The sequence below is a fragment of the Oncorhynchus keta genome, chromosome 25, assembly GCF_023373465.1.
Source record: "Oncorhynchus keta strain PuntledgeMale-10-30-2019 chromosome 25, Oket_V2, whole genome shotgun sequence".
Taxonomy (NCBI): domain Eukaryota; kingdom Metazoa; phylum Chordata; class Actinopteri; order Salmoniformes; family Salmonidae; genus Oncorhynchus; species Oncorhynchus keta.
The window spans coordinates 17,583,099-17,599,020 of NC_068445.1; the positions used below are offsets into that span (position 1 = coordinate 17,583,099).

Here is a 15,922-nt window from a genome sequence, read left to right on the forward strand (position 1 = left end):
AAAAGGAGGTTGGTGGGTTTGTGAAAGTTCAGCATGAACTGAATTAAACTTTTTTTCTTCCTCAGCTGGCAAAGATTGCTGATAGCAAGGACCATGTATTCCCAGTGAACGATGGCTTTGAAGCACTGCAGGGGGTCATTGATTCGGTAAGAGATCTGACTACCAACACAAGGAAAGCTAGAATAATTAAGCAATAAGGCCTGGGGGTATATGGCCAAATACCACGGCTAAGGGCTGTGCTTACGCACGACGCAACGCAGATTGCTAGTACACAGCCCTTAGCCGTGGTATATTTGCCATACCGTGGGGCAAAAAAGTATTTAGTCAGCCATCAATTGTGCAAGTTCTCCCACTTAAAAAGATGAGAGCCCTGTAATTTTCATCATCGGTACACATCAACTATGACAGACAAAATGAGAGAAAAAAATCCAGAAAATCTCATTGTAGGATTTTTTATGAATTTATTTGCAAATGATGGTGGAAAATAAGTATTTGGTCACCGACAAACAAGCAAGATTTCTGGCTCTCACAGACCTGTAACTTCTTCTTTAAGAGGCTCCTCTGTCCTCCACTCGTTACCTGTATTAATGGCACCTGTTTGAACTTGTTATCAGTATAAAAGACACCTGTCCACAACCTCAAACAGTCACACTCTAAACTCCACTATGGCCAAGACCAAAGAGCTGTCAAAGGACACCAGAAACAAAATTGTAGACCTGCACCAGGCTGGGAAGACTGAATCTGCAATAGGTAAGCAGCTTGGTTTGAAGAAATCAACTGTGGGAGCAATTATTAGGAAATGGAAGACATACAAGACCACTGATAATCTCCCTCGATCTGAGGCTCCACGTAAGATCTCACCCTGTGGGGTCAAAATGATCACAAGAACGGTGAGCAAAAATCCCAGAACCACACGGGGGGACCTAGTGAATGACCTGCAGAGAGCTGGGACCAAAGTAACAAAGCCTACCATCAGTAACACACTACGCCGCCAGGGACTCAAATCCTGCAGTGCCAGACGTGTCCCCTTGCTTAAGCCAGTACATGTCCAGGCCCGTCTGAAGTTTGCTAGAGAGCATTTGGATGATCCAGAAGAAGATTGGGAGAATGTCATATGGTCAGATGAAACCAAAATATAACTTTTTGTAAAAACTCAACTCGTCGTGTTTGGAGGACAAAGAATGCTGAGTTGCATCCAAAGAACACCATACCTACTGTGAAGCATGGGGGTGGAAACATCATGCTTTGGGGCTGTTTTTCTGCAAAGGGACCAGGACGACTGATCCGTGTAAAGGAAAGAATGAATGGGGCCATGTATCATGAGATTTTGAGTGAAAACCTCCTTCCATCAGCAAGGGCATTGAAGATGAAACGTGGCTGGGTCTTTCAGCATGACAATGATCCCAAACACACCGCCCTGGCAACGAAGGAGTGGCTTCGTAAGAAGCATTTCAAGGTCCTGGAGTGGCCTAGCCAGTCTCCAGATCTCAACCCTATAGAAAATCTTTGGAGGGAGTTGAAAGTCCGTGTTGCCCAGCAACAGCCCCAAAACATCACTGCTCTAGAGGAGATCTGCATGGAGGAATGGGCCAAAATACCAGCAACAGTGTGTGAAAACCTTGTGAAGACTTACAGAAAGTGTTTGACCTCTGTTATATTGGCGGCAGCGTAGCCTAGCGGTTAGAGCGTTGGACTAGTAACCGGAAGGTTGTGAGTTCAAACCCCCGAGCTGACAAGGTACAAATCTGTCGTTCTGCCCCTGAACAGGCACTGTTCCCAGGCCGTCATTGAAAATAAGAGTATGTTCTTAACTGACTTGCCTGGTTAAATAAAGGTAAAAAAATATATATATATATACCCTTTGTTGGCAATGACAAAGTATTGAGGCTCTTTTGTTATTGACCAAATACTTATTTTCCACCATAATTTGCAAATAAATTCATGAAAAATCCTACAATGTGATTTTCTAGATATTTTTTCTTCTCATTTAGTCTGTCATAGTTGAAGTGTACCTATGATGAAAATTACAGGCCTCATCTTTTTAAGTGGGAGAACTTGCACAATTGGTGGCTGACTAAATGCTTTTTTGCCCCACTGTATATCACAAACCCCTGAGGTGCTTTATTGTTATTCTAAACTGGCTACCAATGTAATTGGAGCAGTAAAAATAAATGTTTTGTCATACCCGTGGTATACGGTCTGATATACCACAGCTTTCAGCCAATCAGCATTCAGGGCTCAAACCACCCAGTTTATAACAGCATTTTTAATATGCACACTGGTGTTTGATAATTATACCTGTTCTAGGAGGTCAGAGGAAATGGTTCCACATGGAACTCATATCCTCACCGCAGAACATCTCTCTGAATCCATTAACACATTACTCAAATAGGAAACGAGGGAAAATAGGACAAATGAAAAATATAAACCGATATTCTGGCCATCAAAACTCACCAGGAACAACATTCCAGGAAAACATGCTGTGACTTCCCAGCTTTTGATCCAAGCTCTTACCAAATAGGATCAGTGAATGAATTTGTTATGTCTTCTAGCTTCCACCTCAAAGGAATGTACTTATATTGTTGTATCCACTCGGCCGATTGAAAAAGCGAACGGATGAAAGAAAAGGAGAGTCGTGGTGGAGAGGCCACTGTCATCCAGGCACTGAGTTTCTCTAGCAGAGATAGGGGTCAGACCAGTTGACTGTCATCTGGATCCCATTAACAGCATGCTGAAAGTTCTTGGCTCAGAGTCGAGGAAGAAGGGTAGCATATTGTCAGTCTGATCTTCAGGAATACAACACATACTTTCCCTGGACAGTGGGGGTATAGAGAGAGATATACACCCAGAGCACAAGGACCGGAGGAGCACAGAGATGAGAACAGGAGACATCAAGCAGATCATAGTATCGAGGTGCACTGGTACACACTGTTACTGTAATGGACAGGAAAAGGAGTATAGGGATTATATTGTAAACCAATACTCTCAACAAATAAACACACAACCTTCTGTAACAAGTGTGAAATACTGTGAGAATGTCTAGACCTTGGTCCCCCCCTGTCTCCCTCCTTCTCACCTCTCACCTCCCTCCCCCAGATATTAAAGAAGTCCTGCATTGAGATCCTGGCGGCTGAGCCCTCCAGTATCTGTGCAGGAGGTAAGTTTATAGACCTCTGGCCCAACCCATTTATCCTCTCTGGTCTCTCAGGTCTTCACTAAATCATACATTTAAAGGCTCCCCACATTGGAGCTCACAACAGGAAGAGAAGAAAAATCTACCTTGGCAGGGGCAGGAGCCTGGTGTGCAGTATATACAGTATCTCCTACACACAGTAGCAGCAACTTCATTTGTCATGAACGATTCAACCCAGGCCTGGTCTCAACTCCATTTAACTACTGTACTAAGGACACAAATCATAGCTGACTTTTTCCGCTGTGTAATGCTGCTCAGTCATTGTCCATTCTACAGTCTTACAACCCACCACTTTCCCCACTGTAAAGATAAGTATTTACGCTTCATGTTTTCTGGGTTCTGTGGTATTGGTTCCAGAGAGCCACTATATATCCACATGTCTGAACAACTGCATTTGAAGTCTCATTGACCGCAAGATCTCAATTATCCAGGCATCCAGAGAAATAATTTATTTTCAACAACTACTATGGTCAGGGCAGTTAGTTGGCAGAATGTAACCAGAGTGTGAGATGCTGAGATGATAGACTCAGATGTTAGCCTGAACAGCTACAGTATTACATGTGGTGGGACAAATTCAGTCACTGTGCTCCTCTCTTCTCTCTCCAGAAACGTTTCAGGTGGTGGTGAGAGGAAACGGCTTCCTCCATGCTCGGAATGTCCATAAGGTCCTGTGCAGTTTCCGAATCAACGACACACTCACCAAGAGTAAGTGGAATACGAACTGAAAGTAAATGGACAATGGTGCTCTTTTCTGTTTCAATGGCTTGTTCATAATGCATACGTCATTTGCTAATCATGTAATAACAAACACAAAGACGCCATTCCTGCAGCTGCAAACTGCTCAGGGTATGTGTGACCAACGTGGTGAGTTACTGTATGAGTTGGACATGGTAAAAAGTCAATGTTTACCAATTGATGTCTCACAGTGCTTCCCAAAAGTGCTCTTCAGGAGTGCAGAGTCAGCAGAGGTTCTCTATGCCCAAACAAGTGCTCATGCCATTTGTTCCTGGTATTACTGGTTTGTGTCTTTTGAAAGGTACATTGTGCTTTAATGGCTTGGGACTGTGCCAGAGCCAGAAGATCAAGGGAAAACAGTACCACACAGAAGTTAGTGAGGGGGAAAGTCCTAGAGGCACATCCAAGTTCCCCTGTGATCTTTAGAAGTGGCCTAATGGATGTGTGAGACCAGCCCCCTCTGATGCATGCCAACATGTAGCTGTGGGAGGCCGTGCTCTAATAGAAAATAGCCAGCGTTGATGCATAAGCAAGTCTGGAGTCTGGGCCTGAAGGGAAGAGAAGAATAGGATGCCTAGGCTGGAAGAGGTTTTACCCTCTATGTCAGAACAGGGTCTGGAGAAAAGACACAGGCACCAAGTTGATGTCCGTTCTAAAGTAAGTTATTGGCCTTCATTCAGAAGGTCTGAATTGCAATGAAGGATTTCATCCTTGGAATTTGATAGCAGATCAAAGCGCAGTCTTCAGCGCCGTTCAATACTACGGTTGAATAACTATTACAGTATGGTGCTGCTTAGCATGAATGACCTAGGGACTGCTAACACATTTCTCCTACTCTGAGGTAGAGTGATGAAGAGACTGGTTTACGGTGACCCAGAATGTTAATTGTTTGTATGTAGTTAAACGCACAACTCCCCACAAACAAGCGGAAGACATGGAAACAATTTAGGAAAAAAGGATAGACAGCTGTGTACCAACTGTCCAGTAGAGCATGTTTAGCCCTAAACCCTTTAGTCATTTCAGACACAACAGGGGCCACCTATAAATCGCTATTGGATTATTGTTTCCTGTGGTTGAGTGTCATTGGTGTCATATGACTGATTCACCTTGCCCCATGGTGGGCTCTCCTGTAATCTGCAGTAATCTCTACTCTAACCACCACAAACACCATCATAGCCTCTCCATAACCTACAAAAGTTTTGGGACCTCGTAGGAAAGGAGCAATGTGTAGCTACATGTGTTCAGCAGCTGAATGGATGTCTCCAGAAACCAGCAGGAGCAAATATAGGCCCTCTGAGCTTCGGCAGTGAAGACACGTCATGGGTATTCTTTCCTCTCGGTGACAATGTTGCCCTGATGGCTCGTGAGCAGCAGCATTGAGATATGTGAAGAATAAGAATCCACACCGAGTGACGTGATAAAAAGAGGTGGATTAGGAAAAAGTCATTTTATTGAGATTGCATAGTCCTCCAGAAATCTGTGTTGAATGACAGCAAGATGTATTTCGCAGCCACATTATGGTATTAGCTATGTCCAGTTGTTGTATTGTCCCAGTATTAGTTGAATAACATTTTGAGATCATCTCACTGAGAGGCTAGTTACTGATCAGCACAGACTGTAATTGATTGAGTAAGATTAAACTGTGAGTATATCTACACTCAGCAGTAAAGCATGACCTTTTCTCATGTGCACAGAGTAGACAGTTTTAATACAGTGTAAGATGAAGCAAAGCTGTTGGCCAGTATCTAGATCCCTACACTCTCTTAGGGGGGAAAAAAATAGTTCCAAAAACATTCAGCGGTCCCCATTGGAGAACCCTTTTTGATTCCAGGTAGAACCCTTTTGGGTTCCATATAGAACCCTCTGTGGAAAGGGTTCTACAGTGCATTCGGAAAGTATTGACACCTTGACTTTTTCCACATTTTGTTACGTTACAGCCTCATTCTAAAATTGCTTAAATTATTTATTTTTTCTCATCAATCTACACACATTACCCCATAATGACAGTGAAAACGTTTGTTAATTTTTATTTTATTTAGCACAAATAAGAAACAGAAATACCTTATTTACATAAGTACTTGAAATTGAGCTCAGGTGCATCCTGTTTCCATTGATCATCCTTGATGTTTCTTCAACTTGGAGTCCACCTGTGGTAAATTCAATTGATTGGACATTATTTGGAAAGGCACACACCTGTCTAAATAAGGTCCCACAGTTGACAGTGCATGTCAGAGCAAAAACCAAGCCATGAGATCGAAGGAATAGTCCGTAGAGCTCCGAGACATGATTGTGTCGAGGCACAGATCTGGGGAGGGTACCAAAACATTTCTGCAGCATTGAAGGTCCCTAAGAACACAGTGGCCTCAATCATTCTTTAACTGAAGAAGTTTGGAACCACCAAGACGCCAGGCCAAACTGTGCAATCGGGGGAGAAGGGCCTTGGTCAGGGAGGTGACCAAGATCCTGATGGTCACTCTGACAGAGCTCCATAGTTCCTCTGTGGAGATGGGAGAACCTTCCAGAAGGACAACTATCTCTGGTGGAGTGCTGCAATCAGGTCTTTATGGTAGGGTGGCCAGATGGAAGCCACTCCTCAATAAAAGGCACATGACAGTTCACTTGAAGTTTGCCAAAAGGCACCTAAAGGACTCTCGGACAATGAGAAACAAGATTGAACTCTTTGGCCTGAATGTCTAGGGTTCTACCTGGAATCAAAAAACATTTTTCAAATGGTTCTCATATGGGAACAGCTGAAGAACCCTTTTAGGTTCTAGATATTTTGTAAGAGTGCATGGTAGAAACATGACTACTGCAGAGATTTGGGCCCCGATAGCCCTTCACCTGAGAGAATGACCAGAGAGTCCTTTGTAGTCAGCTAGCCAGTCAGCCAACCAGCCAGTCAATCTGCCTGAAAAAAGGCTCTCAGCTCTCTCGGTCCCATTTGATAGTTTAAGTCCATGCAGAGTGTAAGGTGGGTGACTGCTCAGTTGAACTATGAGTGGGATATCTGGCTGAGTTTGTGTTGGCTCTGAGCTTAGCTTGGCAGGCAGCAGTATTGATCTCCTGCTCCCCACTCCTCCCCTCCATCCTAAGGGGTGTTACAGGAGAGGAGCTGTCATCCGTTTGCTGTAGAGTGCTCATGTTCATTTCCTCAGTGCCGGGGTATGTTCAACCTGAGCCAGGATAAACAGGCTGCTTGGGCAACGACGATGCTCACTGGATCTGTTTTCAAAAGTTTCATAAGTTGGACACAGGAAAAATCAAGGTTCTCTTTAAAAACGAAGATTAAGCTTTTAAATAATATGTTTTCTTTGCTCTGTCAAATGCAGTGGTGTAAAAATAAAAAATAAATTTAAAAAAGTACTATTTAAGTCGTTTTTTGGTGTATCTGTACTTTATTTATAGTTTGACAACTTTTACTTCACTACATTCCTAAAGAAAATCATGTACTTTTTACTCCATACATTTTCCCTGACACCCAAAAGTATTACTTACATGTTGAGTGCTTAGCAGGACAGGAAAATGGTCCAATTCACACACTCAAGATAACACATGGTCATCCCTACTGCCTCTGATCTGGCACACTCACTAAACACACATGCATAGTTTGTAAATTATGTCTGAGTGTTAGTGTGTACCCCTGACTATCTATACATTTTAAAAACAAGAAAAAGGCGGTGTCTGGATTACTGTATTATTAGGAATTTTAAATGATACCCAAGTATATTTTAGCAATTACATTTGCTTTTGATACTTAATTATATTATAGAACCAAATACTTGGACTTTTATTCAAGTATTTTACTGGGTGACTTTCACTTTTACTTGAGTAACTTTCTATTAAGGTGTCTATACTTTTACTCAAGTATAACAATTGTGTACTTTTTCCACCACTGGTCAAATGGGTGTACATGTCTAAACTAGAGGTATTGAAATCAGTCCTCCAACATCTCTGTATTATGTTAGATTGGTCTTGAGTTACCGATACTGTATGATATCCGTTCTGTTGTCCTCATTAATCAGATTGTCCTGTCACAGTCCAATACCAATAATCCAATTTAGATGATGACATTTCATGATCATTAGTCAATGAACTCCAGACATCAGTTGAAGAAAGATTTGGGACATGATATAGTTCTAAGTTCATGATATACAATACCAGTCAAAAGTTTAGACACACCTACTCATTCCAGGGTTTTTCTTTATTTGTACTATTTTCTACATTGTAGAATAATAGTGAAGACATCAAAACAATGAAATAACACATATGGAAACATGTAGTAACCAAAAAAGTGTTAAACAAATCTAAATATATTTTTGTATTTGAGATTCTTCAAAGAAGCCACCCTTTGCCTTAATGACAGCATTGATGACAGCTTTGCACAATCTTGGCATTTTCTCAACCAGCTTCATGAGAAATGCTTTTCCAACAGTCTTGAAGCATATGCTGAGCACTTTTTTTTACTTCACTCTGCGGTCCAACTCATCCCAAACCATCTCAATTGGGTTGAGGTCAGGTGATTGTGCAGGCCAGGTCATCTGATGCAGCACTCCATCACTCTCCTTCTTGGTCAAATAGCCCTTACACACCCAAGAGGTGTGTGTTGGGTCATTGTCCTGTTGAAAAACAAATGATAGTCCCGCTAAGCACAAACCAGATGGGATGGCATATCGCTGCAGAATGCTGTGGTAGCCATGCTGGTTAAATCACTGACCGTGTCACCAGAAAAGGACCATCACACCTCCTCTTCCATGCTTCACTGTGGGAACCACACATGTGGACATCATCCGTTCACCTACTCTGCGTCTCACAGACAGAGGTTAACACCAAAGGACACGGATTTCTACCGGTCTAATGTGCCTTGCTCGTGTTTCTTGGCCAAAGCAAGTATTTTCTTCTTATTAGTGTCCTTTAGTAGTGGTTTCTTTCCTGCAATTCAACCATGAAGGCCGGATTCACACAGTCTACTCTGATCAGTTGAGATGTGTCTTACTTGAACTCTGAAGCATTTATTTGGTATGCAATCTGAGGTGCAGTTAACATTTAATGAGGTAACTTTGGGTCTTCCTTTCCTGTGGCAGTCCTCATGCGAGCCAGTTTCATCATAGCACTTGATGGTTTTTGCGACTGCACTTGAAGAAACTTTCAAAGTTCTTTAAATTTTCCACATTGACTAACCTTCATGTCTTAAAGTAATGATGGACTGTCGCTTGTCTTTGATTATTTGAGCTGTTCTTGCCATAATATGGACTTGGTCTTTTACCAAGTAGGGCTATATGCTGTATGCCACCTCTACCTTGTCAAACATGGCTCAAACACATTAAGAAGGAAAGAAGTTCCTCAACTTTTACAAGGCACACCTGTTAATTGAAATGCATTCCAGGTGGCTCCCTCATGAAGCTGGTTGAGAGAATGCCAATATTGTGCAATGTTGTCATCAAGGCAAAGGGTAGCTACTTTGAAGAATGTCAAATATAAAATATTTTAACACTTTTTGGGGGGGTTACTACACGATTCCTTATGTGTTATTTCATAGTTTTGATGTCTTCACTATTATTCTACAATGTAGAAAATAGTAAAAATAATGAAAAACCAGTGAGTCAATGTTGTGACCCTTTGTTCTCCTGTACTCTAGGTGTGAAGCCATTAATAGTGGAAGATACGTATCTCCTCTGTCCTGCACCCATTCTCCAGGAAGAGGGAATGTAAGTACTATAATCACAGAAAGAATATCAGTTTTTCTCTTTATCTGCTCTTTATCTGCTGATGTTTCTGTCACATCCTAACCACACGCTATCTCTTTACACCCCTGTTGTGTTCCAGGGCAGCCAACCTCTATGTCAGCATGAATGAAGGTCTCAGTTTTATCTCCAGTTCAGTCACCATTACAACAGTGGGCTGTGTAAGTATAGTGGGGTGGTGCATGTTGTTGCACCCCCAAACTATGACAGTTAGTCCCCTGTAGTTACATGATTACAGGCACTTTAACTTTCTGATGGGTCTCAGCCTTTGCACTGTGGTGGAACATGCAGGTCAGTGGAGACTGAGTTTGACCTGTGTCTCTCTCTCTCTCCCTCTCTCTTTGTCCCAGTCTGATGGAACCATCCTGGCAATCGCCCTGCTCATCCTCATGCTGCTTTTAATCCTCATGATTCTCTGGTGGTTCTGGCCTCTTTGCTGCACTGTGGTGAGTCACATAAACTGTATGTCACATTCACACTCATGGACAGTGTCTTACAAGCGTGAACCTTTTTAAACATATATTTTTATTAAATACAAATGACCCTATATGGTAGACCTATGTGTAGCTTGAAGCATTTTCTGAGATAACTCTATGTCCTTTATACACTGGCATAATGCTCACAGATGATCACGGATGTATTTTACGGAGTTATTTTATCTGAATAAATCACACTCAAGTCATCTTGCTAATCTAAACAGTATTTCCATACCTTAAGGGAAGAATTCGGCAGTACCTGTATGGTTAGTGAGAAAGTCCATATTGCAAATGTACGGTCCCTTACTAGACGTCCGAAATCGTTTGTAAAATTCGCGGACGGCGTCGGGCCGAGCGGCAGGGCCGGACCTACCAGGAAGTCATCAAATGAACGTTGTCGGACATTCGGTTTCCGTTTTACAAAAATAATAAGATTTATGTCATTTTTCCCATGTCCCGGAAATTCCCACAAGAGGGCATAAGCAATCATATGGCTATTGCTACAAAACATCACGATTCACGACGGGGCCTTATCTCGAAAACTGAAAATATTTAGAAGCCGAAACTCGGTGAGCGTAGGGGCGGCATAATGGGCAGTTGGCCCCGAACAAGATGGCGTCTAGGCCTCAACGGTTTTTGAGTTATGGCCATTTATCTGGGATTAAAGGTCCAAAATGAAAATAGAGAAATTATTTTTCCACTTCACGTCAAAGTCAAGGAGCCTCCGGTGTCAATAAAAAAGAACCAGCCATTTATCTATCGTCATTTAAGAGAAATCGTACAACGACACCTTGGTGATGTTCACGGATAGGTGTTTTTTTTTTCAACGGTTACAGATCCAGTTGCAGGTTGTTCTTACGAATCTTTTTAAAGTGTGCTGCGGAGCTCTGCGAGATTTCTGTGATTTTCTATGATTTTCTGAAATAACACACACTCACTAAACCCTCCGTAAATAACTCAGTTCTTAACGTAAAGACTTAAAACACAGGATTCTGTAAAAGCATAGCCCAGTGAGGATATGTGTTGACTTATAGCTTCCTGTGCCAACCGGAAGTGCCTTAATTGGTGTCTCAGGGGCTGTTTCGAGGGGTTAAAAAAGTCAGATCTGTCCAAAACTTCATATGTGTGATTAGGCAACCCCCATGAACTGTAAATCAGTCATTTTTCCCATAAAATTTCAAAGGAAAACTAAATCACACAGACACACAACTTGGAAGGAGGGACGTATTGGGGGTTGTAGAGACAGACAGTGCCTCCAATAGTTAGCTTTGTTCGAGCTAAAAAGAACCGTCAGACCTAGAGTTCCGAAACTTTAGAAACCTGTTCTAGACCTCGGGTCGATAGTGCGTGGTGAGTTAGGTGGCTCTAGAAGGTTCTCGGACCGAGAAATAGCCTCGTACATTTGCAATGACTTCAATTCATTTTGACCATTACGAAAATGGCGACATTTAGAAAAGTCTCAGAGACACAAGACTAGGTGCATTGAAACCGGCTCGGGCCATAGAGACGGACCCCAACGTTTCGGTCCGATAGCTCATTCAAGGACCCCATAGCAAGGCATGGAAAAAGTGGATTTTCAGCACCAATTAGGGTTTTACTCGGGCACCGAAGGACCTATTGAGCCGAAACTCGGGATTCGGGGTCGCCTCACATAGGCCTTCACATAATGTCTGACCTGGACCCGCAGCTAGAACGTAACTATGTGTTTTACGTTTTTATTATGTTTTAAACTAATGGCGCTGTGAATTATGGGCCTGCTCTGACATATGTGATAGTTGGCTTCTAAATGAGTTGGAAAAAGTGGGTTTGGTGTCAATTGGTATCAGTTTGGTGTCAGAATGACATCTAATTGACTGGTGGACACTGACTTGCTAGTTGACTTTTGTACATTAGCAATATGTTTAAACGGAGAGGGACCATCACCAAAATGGCATTCTGAAATCAACACAAAAAATGGCATCACCATAGTCTCCAGGCTGTGCAGAGTTCAACGAGACGCCCCGCTTGACCGTAGCTCGCTCTGAGTGCAGCGACCTTGAAAAAAAGAAGGCGCAAAGGAAGGCTGGCCCTCAATGTCATTTGCTTTTGGGTGACAGTGAGAGAACCGTTAGGGTGAGAAGCACAATTCGACCTCGGGTACGTTCCTAAGGTCCTCCCGATCCGTGCAAGCCTAACCTTGACCCTGTGGCATTAACCCTTAACAGTTAAAAGAAGGTGTTTACATCAAAGAGTTTGCATTGACTTCTCTCCCCATAGGAATACATTGCCTGCACCTCTAAATTCAACCTGAAGCCTATGTGGGTTATGAATGCCTTATGAACCTGTCTTCTATGACAGTCCATCAGACCACTATGAGGTCTACCTGTGTCGATTCTAAGCTTCCTGGAGCAACCGGAAGTGGTTAGATTGACCCAAAAGGAGTTTTGATGTACATAACCTTCAAAGGTGAAAATGACTGCATTCAACACTGTGTAGATCATAGATCAGTCAATTCTTAACTTAAAGACTTAAAACTCAGGATTCTGTAAGTGTTTATGTCAATCAAGACATGTGTTTACTTATAGCTTCCTGTGCCAACCGGAAGTGCCTTTAATTGGGTCACACTGTCTGTTTTGAAGGGTTAGAAAAGTCACATCTCTCCAAAACTTCATATGTGTGACCAGGTAACCCTCCTAAACTGTAAATCAGTCATTTCTCCCAGCAGATGTCAAAGAAAAGCTCTCACACGCACACACAGCAAGGATGGAGTGAAAAGTGTGGTTCTTAAAGACACAGAGAGCAGGCAATGGCATAAACATAATGTCTAGGCCGTGCCGAGTTCAACGAGATATCCCGCTTGACCGTAGCTCGCTCGGTCTGAGCGCAGCGACCATTAGAAAAGTAGGCCCAAAATGAAGCCTGCCCCACAACGTCATTTGCTTTTGGGTGACAGTGAGAGAACCGTTAGGGTGAGAAGCACAATTCGACCTCAGGTACGTTCCTAAGGTCCTTCCGATCCGTGCAAGCCTAACGTTGACCGTGTGGCATTAACCCTTAATAGTTAAAAGAAGGTGTTTACTTCAAATAGTTTGCATTGATTTCTCTCCCCATAGGAATACATTGCCTTTACCCCTAAATTCAACCTGAAGTCTATATGGGTTATGAATGCCGTATGAACCTGTCTTTGGTAACAGTCCATCAGGCCAGTATGAGGTCTACCTGTGTTGATTCTAGGCTTCCTGGACCAACCGGAAGTGGTTAAAATCACCCTAAAAGTGTTTTTCCATTACCTGCCTGCAGTTTGATAGACATAGTGCATTCAACCCTGTGTAAATCAGTCAATTCTTAACGTAAGGACTTAAAACTCAGGATTCTGTAAGTTTCTATGTCAATCAAGACATGGGTTTACTTATAGCTTCCTGTGCCAACCGGAAGTGCCTTTAATGATGTCACAGTGGCAGTTTCCAAGGGTTAAAAAGGTCAGATCTTTTCAAAACTTCATATGTGTGACTAGGTAACCCTCATGAACTGTAAATCAGTCATTTCTCCCAACAGATGTCAAAGAAAATCTCTCACACGCACACACAGCAAGGCTGGAGTGAAAAAGTGCGGTTCTCAAAGACACAGAGAGCAGGCAATGGCATAAACATAATAATCTCTAGGCCGTGCCGAGTTCAACGAGATATCCCGCTTGACCGTAGCTCGCTCGGTCTAAGCGCAGCGACCATTAGAAAATTAGGCCCAAAATGAAGCCTGCCCCACAACGTCATTTGCTTTTGGGTGACAGTGAGAGAACCGTTAGGGTGAGAAGCACAATTCGACCTCAGGTACGTTCCTAAGGTCCTTCCGATCCGTGCAAGCCTAACGTTGACCGTGTGGCATTAACCCTTAATAGTTAAAAGAAGGTGTTTACTTCAAATAGTTTGCATTGACTTCTCTCCCCATAGGAATACATTGCCTGCACCCCTAAATTCAACCTGAAGTCTATATGGGTTATGAATGCCGTATGAACCTGTCTTTGATAACAGTCCATCAGGCCAGTATGAGGTCTACCTGTGTTGATTCTAAGCTTCCTGGACCAACCGGAAGTGGTTAAAATCACCCTAAAAGTGTTTTTCCATTACCTGCCTGCAGTTTGATAGACATAGTGCATTCAACCCTGTGTAAATCAGTCAATTCTTAACGTAAGGACTTAAAACACAGGATTCTGTAAAAGCATAGCCCAGTGAGGATATGTGTTGACTTATAGCTTCCTGTGCCAACCGGAAGTGCCTTAATTGGTGTCTCAGGGGCTGTTTCGAGGGGTTAAAAAAGTCAGATCTGTCCAAAACTTCATATGTGTGATTAGGCAACCCCCATGAACTGTAAATCAGTCATTTTTCCCATAAAATTTCAAAGGAAAACTAAATCACACAGACACACAACTTGGAAGGAGGGACGTATTGGGGGTTGTAGAGACAGACAGTGCCTCCAATAGTTAGCTTTGTTCGAGCTAAAAAGAACCGTCAGACCTAGAGTTCCGAAACTTTAGAAACCTGTTCTAGACCTCGGGTCGATAGTGCGTGGTGAGTTAGGTGGCTCTAGAAGGTTCTCGGACCGAGAAATAGCCTCGTACATTTGCAATGATTTCAATTCATTTTGACCATTACGAAAATGGCGACATTTAGAAAAGTCTCAGAGACACAAGACTAGGTGCATTGGAACCGGCTCGGCCCATAGAGACGGACCCCAACGTTTCGGTCCGATAGCTCATTCAAGGACCCCATAGCAAGGCATGGAAAAAAGTGGATTTTCAGCACCAATTAGGGTTTTACTCGGGCACCGAAGGACCTATCGAGCCGAAACTCGGGATTCGGGGTCGCCTCACATAGGCCTTCACATAATGTCTGACCTGGACCCGCAGCTAGAACGTAACTATGTGTTTTACGTTTTTATTATGTTTTAAACTAAAGGCGCTGTGAATTATGGGCCTGCTCTGACATATATGATAGTTGGCTTCTAAATGAGTTGGAAAAAGTGGGTTTGGTGTCAATTGGTATCAGTTTGGTGTCAAAATGACATCTAATTGACTGATGGACACTGACTTGCTAGTTGACTTTTGTACATTAGCAATATGTTTAAACGGAGAGGGACCATCACCAAAAGTGACATTCTGAAATCAACCCTAACGAGCCATGGAGATGAACCAGAATCACTGCCCAGCTATCCCGAGTTCATCGGGCCAGTCAATTTCACATTCCTGCAGGATTTTTATAGCATGACAAATTCGTGATGGTACCTGCCCATTGAACCATATTGCAAATGCACAGTGACTTTGCAAAAGTGAGAAAACATAAACAAATGGACATGATGAAATCAACACAACGAGTGATGGAAATGTACAACTATCACTGCTCGGCCATCCTGTGTCCATCAGACCAGTCAATTTTGCATTTTTGAGCATGTCAAATTTCATATGGTAAATGCACATTGAAACATATTGCAAATGCGCGCGCACTTGCAATATGATTCTATAGTGTAAAAACATCACCTAATGGACATGATGAAATCAACACAACGAGTGATGGAAATGTACAACTATCACTGCTCGGCCATCCTGTGTCCATCAGACCAGTCAATTTTGCATTTTTGAGCATGTCAAATTTCATATGGTAAATGCACATTGAAACATATTGCAAATGCGCGCGCACTTGCAATATGATTCTATAGTGTAAAAACATCACCTAATGGACATGATGAAATCAACACAACGAGTGATGGAAATGTACAACTATCACTGCTCGGCCATCCTGTGTCCA

The 15,922-nt window shown here is 42.6% G+C and overlaps 1 protein-coding gene across 3 annotated transcripts in view; it reads left to right on the top strand.

Annotated features, from left to right (window-relative positions):
- Positions 1-15,922, top strand: part of LOC118358329 (anthrax toxin receptor 1-like) — a 56,393-nt gene that overhangs the window by 16,295 nt on the left and 24,176 nt on the right. For all 3 annotated transcript variants that reach the window (XM_035736016.2, XM_035736015.2, XM_035736017.2), the window contains 6 exons: positions 66-146; positions 3,097-3,157; positions 3,800-3,898; positions 9,564-9,633; positions 9,752-9,830; positions 10,020-10,115. In XM_035736016.2, coding sequence (XP_035591909.1) covers positions 66-146; positions 3,097-3,157; positions 3,800-3,898; positions 9,564-9,633; positions 9,752-9,830; positions 10,020-10,115 — 486 coding nt within the window. The remainder of the gene's footprint in view (positions 1-65; positions 147-3,096; positions 3,158-3,799; positions 3,899-9,563; positions 9,634-9,751; positions 9,831-10,019; positions 10,116-15,922) is intronic.